This window comes from Petaurus breviceps, unplaced genomic scaffold, assembly GCF_028583685.1.
Source record: "Petaurus breviceps papuanus isolate PSGF00001 unplaced genomic scaffold, PetGlider_PUasm1.0 186, whole genome shotgun sequence".
NCBI classification, from domain to species: Eukaryota; Metazoa; Chordata; class Mammalia; order Diprotodontia; family Petauridae; genus Petaurus; species Petaurus breviceps.
In genome coordinates, this window is record NW_027185798.1 from 50386918 (window position 1) to 50392441 (window position 5524).

General features: G+C 48.2%; 1 protein-coding gene across 1 annotated transcript; it reads right to left on the bottom strand.

Annotated features, from left to right (window-relative positions):
- Positions 1-487: 487 nt before the first annotated feature.
- On the bottom strand, positions 488-2916 carry PRMT6 (protein arginine methyltransferase 6). The gene has a single exon (XM_069090504.1). It carries the CDS (start codon positions 1765-1767, stop codon positions 628-630), a length of 1140 nt encoding a protein of 379 aa, XP_068946605.1. The 5' UTR covers positions 1768-2916; the 3' UTR covers positions 488-627.
- Between the last annotated feature and the right edge of the window lie 2608 nt (positions 2917-5524).

The following is a 5524-nucleotide window of genomic DNA, read 5'->3' on the forward strand; positions in this document are numbered from 1 at the left end:
GAATTGTTCCAGAGAACATGGCTATTTCAAAATTGAGCACAACCTTGCTGTTCACTTTATACCTGTCCTTATTGCTACAATGTTCGTTACAATCCAAGAATAGTATTTAGATATGACAGTGTCTTAGGCAGAAGAACACAGGGAAAAAAAAGGCCATTGGGAGGGGGAGTTCTCAGATTGAGAAATATGGCACTGGAGAGATATCAAAGTCAGACTGGAAATTCAGAAGGCCTAACTCCCCAGATCTCTCTGAACTTCAGCCTAAAAAGAGGAGGAGAGGCCCTTTCTGGACCTTCTCCCCTTCCTCCCTCCCCAAACCCCCCAGCGAACGAAGGACAAAAAAGTGCTCTGTGCTACATGCATCTGAAGTTTAAAAAAGTCTTTAGTAAGCACTTTTTCTTAAAAAAATAGCGTTAAAACCACCAGTTACGTCTCCTCTAGAGAAGACTGAGGCCACAGCAATCTCCATCCCTCTTCCCCAATGCCAAATGCGGTAAAAGGCAGTCGGAAATCTCAGTTTTGTCCAAGTGCCTCCCCCCCCTCCCGAGTTTTCCAGTCCCTCTCCCACCCCGCCCGGGGGAAGCTGGAAAGGGGAGGGGAATAGGGGTGGGGGACTGATGTGCAGGCTCAGTCCCCCATGCGGAAGTCCTTGGTCTTCTCTTCCTGGTCCCCCACTTTGTAGCGGAGCAAGACCCGCAGGTGGCGGGGGTTGTCCCGAGAGGGCGAGAGCGTGATCTCCCCGGAAATGTCCGTGTCCTGCTCCACCTGCAGAGGCTCGTCTAGGTAGAGGAGCGCCTGCTTCCAGTGGGTCTCTGGATGGAAAGGCGACGTGGACAGCACCAGGGGCTTCTCGCCGTCCCCACCGGGGAAGGTGACCTGGAACCAGAGCGCGAAGCCGTGCATGGGGGCCGAGCCGTAGCAGCGGCAGCTGAAGCGCCCGCCCACGCCGGCCTGCAGTTCCTGCTGCAAGCCGTCGCGGTCCAGCTGCAGCTGGGCAAAGCGCTGTGGCCGGGCCAGCACCTCCTCGCCCGTCAGGCCCTGCACCACGATCTCCGAGTGTCCCATGAGGCAGCGGGTGGCGAAGCCCTCGAGGCAGCTCATGTCCACGCCGTAGCGCTGCTTCACCTCCCCCCAGAAGCCCAGGCGCCATTCCAGGGTCCGGTCGTTGATGGGCGCCAGGAAGAGCTCGGCCGAGGCCGGCAGCAGCAGGCCGCCCTCCTTGAGCCACTTGGCACGCGCGTGCAGCACGGACGCCAGCATGGACTCGTGCAGCAGCCCGTAGCCCATCCACTCGCTGACGATGGCGTCCACGCGCTCGGGCAGCTCCACCGTCTCCACGGGGCCCGGCAGCACGTGCACGCGGTCCTCCAGCCCGTTGAGCCGCACCACCTCGCGGGCCTGCTGCCAGATGTCGCTGGCCTCCACGGCGTAGACGCGCCGCGCGCCGGCCTGGGCGCAAAACACGCTCAGGATGCCCGTGCCCGCGCCCACGTCCAGCACCGTCTTGCCCCGCAGCGACGCCCAGTTGCGCAGGATGCCCAGGCGGTAGGCGTCCGTGCGGACGCGGTCGGCGATCATCTCCTCGTGCACAGATACGTCCGAGTAGCATTCGTAGTAGAGGCGGTCTCGCGCGCCCTGCTCCGTCTCCCGGGCCTCCTCCGGCCCTCCTGGATCGCGCTCCCCGCCATCTTCTTCTTCGCCGCCGCCGTTGCCCTCGCCTCCGCCTCCGTCCGCCGACTCCGTCTTTCTCTTCTTAGGCAGCGACATATTCCCTCAGCCAGAGCCCCTCCGTAGGGCCGCGGGGCGAAAGTCCCCGCCCGCGCCTCGGCCTCCTTCCGGGCCGCCGGCGCCCCCGCTGACTTCTGGGACTTGTAGTTCGGCGGTACTTCCTTCCTTTCTGGCCACTGTGGGCGTTCGCGCTGCACGTCTCACACTCGCCGCCCGCGGAAAGCGTCTCTCCTCCGACCCCCCCCTCCCCTCCCCCGCTCTCTTTCCAATCCTGCTCGTGGTCTCCAGGCTCCTCACATCCTTTTGTAGGAGCGAGCGCCTTCCCTTCTGCGCCCTTTTGTGGGAGGGGGCCAGCTCTCTCTATTTCACTACCCTTTGTGTTCGCACCCTCAGCCTGGAAATCCTTCCTGCGCTTCTTCTCTGATCGCCCTAGTAAGGCTTCGGAAAGACCTAATCCACGAGCGTTTAGTTCAGGCAGAAAGCAACACTCAGTTCTGAAATACAGAAACAAAGATAATGTATTTATAAAGCGCTTTGCAAACCTTACGACGCTTTATAAAAATGCTAGCTATTTTTTTTTTTAGCGTTTAATAACAGTCTCTCCATACCTTTCCCCTCCCCTTTACTATTACTTTTTTAGTTAGGTCAGTAGAATGTAACCTCTTTGATGATGTGCAGGAACTGTTCTAATTTTTGTCTTTATCACAGTCTTTCTGAGATGAATGAACAGTCCGAGAGGGTTTCTGGGTAATTTATAATTATTGATTAGGCTAGCAAATAATCACGAAATCGACAGTGGTGTGCCTAGGTAACCAAAAGCAAAAGAGAAGGCGATCGTCAATGCTTAAATACCTTTGGGAAAGTGGGTCACCCAGACAAGGCTGAGATCAACCCCGATTAGTCAATAATCAGTGAGGTGGACATGTTAATGAGGAGGTGGACCAAAAGTTTTCAAATTCTCCTCCTGTGAATTTAACTTGATCTGGAGACTCGGGCTTCTAGCTCTCTTGACAAAAGAATCCAACTCCACCCACACCACTTAAATTGGACAATGTTGGAGTTACTAGGGTGTGAGCTTAATGCCTTTTAGGTCGGAATTCACCTGGTTTACATTCTCTTCACACTTTAATAAACTCTCTCAACTGGGTGGGGTCCCTCCGAACTGTCCAACAGAGACCACACAAGGGCTAGCTTGTCTTTGAGGAAATAAAAAAGAAAAACCTTCAATAATTGGTTATTATAGAAAAGTAATTTCTATCATCACAAAGTAAATGCTCAATAAATGCCTATTTACTTGAATTACAGGAGGCAGAGCCCTGGATTTGGAAGCACAGGATCTGAGTTTATACCCTCTAACCCAATGTGACATTTGGAGGAGTCACTTTTCTTGGACCTTAATTTTCTCATGTTTAAAACTAGGGGTTGGTCACCTCCCAAATCTAGGTGTAAGATCCTAGGTACTTTAAGACCCCTTCCGTCGCTAAAAACCTACTCACAGAATTGAGGTTTAAGGAATAGCTGATGGCTATTCTGGTGGGCAATTTAGATTAGTTCTTTGAACTGCGGTGATTTAAGGTTAAGAACATTTGAAAGAGTGACTTGTTCAAATTTGAGTTTTTCTTGAAATCATTCCAACTGAAATTCCAGCTCTGTGTTGGAAAGGAAGGCATTTATAGCCAGAAGAGACGTATGAAATGATCTAGTTCATCACCACATTTTAGAGTTAAGGAAATTGAGATCCTGGGGGATTCGTTAATTTACTTAAGATTACAGCTAATAATTTAATCCAGAAATTAAACTCAAGCCTTCTGATTACAAATAAACATTTCTTTTCTCGTTGCCCTGAGCCGAAGAGTCCAGGAACTATCAACATTCCCCGCCCCCTTACCCTTGAACCACCATCCTGCTTCCAGTCTGACCCCAGCAGCTAACCTGTCAGCTGCCTTGGAAGGTGCAGCAAACTCTCTTTCCCCTCTCTTCCTACCTTTCCAATGTTAACTATAGCCACAAAGACAGGAAGAGACCTATGAGAATGCTATGTTTCAGAATCCAAGTGAGGAGTGTTCAGAAGCTTAGTGGTCAACAACATTAAAAAGTGAAGCTGCAGAAAAAAAAAGTTATGGAATTTTGTTGCTAGTTACCTTTGAGAACAATTTTAGTAAAATGATGAGAGGAAGAAATTCAATCACAAAATTGAGGTATTTATCAACAGAGCTTTTTGGTCACTCTCCCTTTCACTATTTCTCCCTAATTGTTTTTGCTTCTTTTTCTCCACCTCTCTATTTATAAAGAGAATGCCCAGGCTTAACTTACCCCAAGAAAAGCCTCTTCTGTGACAAAAAAATATGAACTATTCATCAAGACCCCATAGTTACTGTAGCAATGGGGATCAGTGAATGAGCTCAGACTTTTGATGAAGTAAACACTTTGGATTTAACACAATACCAAAAAAAAAAAAAAGAGGGGGGGGTGAAAGAAGGGTTCTTCAGGGAAGGAGAAGCAGGAATCTGAACCAGGATGTTGTAGACTCCACCTTAAAGTTTTCAGTCTCTAGTCTGTTGAGATGTAGCCTGTTGAAATTATAAATGTACTCAAGATCCAGATTGTTGAGGGCGGGGAAGGGGAATGAGACAACTCTTTGGGAATATAGCCTATGATTGTATTCTACCAATTTACTATTCATTCCTATCCTGAATAAATGTAAAATTTAAGGAACATTCATTATTCACCTAGTACACCTACAAGTTACTGTTCTAGGTGCAGGAGATATAAAGACAAAAAACAGCCTTATCCAGAGGGAATTTGCATTCTACTCCTCAAATCCCCAGAAAATAGAACATATACACAAGCACCCCCTGTGGTCTAGGTTTATATGTTGTTCAGTCATTTCAGTGTGTCTTTTTGTGACCCTATTCAGAGATTTCTTGGCAAAGATTGGCCATTTCCTTTTCCAGCTCATTTTACAGATGAGGAACTGAGGCAGACAGGGTTGAGTGACTTGCCCAGTGTCACACAGTAAGTGTCTGAGGACACTTGAATTTAGAAAGATGAGTCTTCCTGACTTCCAGCCTAGCATTCAATTCTCTGTGCCACATAGCTGCCCTAGGTTTATATGGGGTTACATGGACAGGATTTGAATTTTGAAGGTAGTCAGAAAAATCTTGTCTTGGCCTCATTTTGTCCCAATTCATAGTTGTCAATGGAAAATTGCAGAATATGGAATGATTACAGCTCTTGTCCAAGTATTCAGAGATGTGGGCAAAAGAATCTCCAGATCCAGTAAAAGCATCCTAGGTAACCATGGGCATTTGGTATAGGACAGTCTATATATCACCCCATAGAAAATGTAGAAAACACATAAAGGACTTACAAGTGTACATAGACTTCTGATATAGTTCTCCCCATTCTAGTGAGTCAGTAGAGTTCTACTTTTGTGTGAGGGCCCAACTCATAGTGATTGATATCCAGTGGTTTACATTCTCTTCATAATAGCAATGACCTTGGGTTTACTAGAGAAGCAATTCCTTTTCTCCTTCCTCCCTCTCTTTTCCCAGTATATTGTTGAGATACCTACTTTTACCCCTGGGACACCCAGGCTCTCAGCCTTTTACAACTACCCTAAGGTATTTGCTTAGACCATCTACCTCAAACAGATTTGGGGTTGCTAGAGTACCAATCCCTTTTTCTATTGTATTTTCACTGTCTGAATAACTGACTTTGACAGTAGAGGGCAAAGTCTAGGTCTTTTGCTTCCATATAAATATTCTGTTCCTAAATTTACTGATATTTTTGGCTT

What these genes read in the sequence shown, in the direction of transcription:
- PRMT6 (XM_069090504.1), bottom strand. Translation starts at nt 1,767, where the DNA reads ATGTCGCTGCCTAAGAAGAGAAAGACGGAGTCGGCGGACGGAGGCGGA.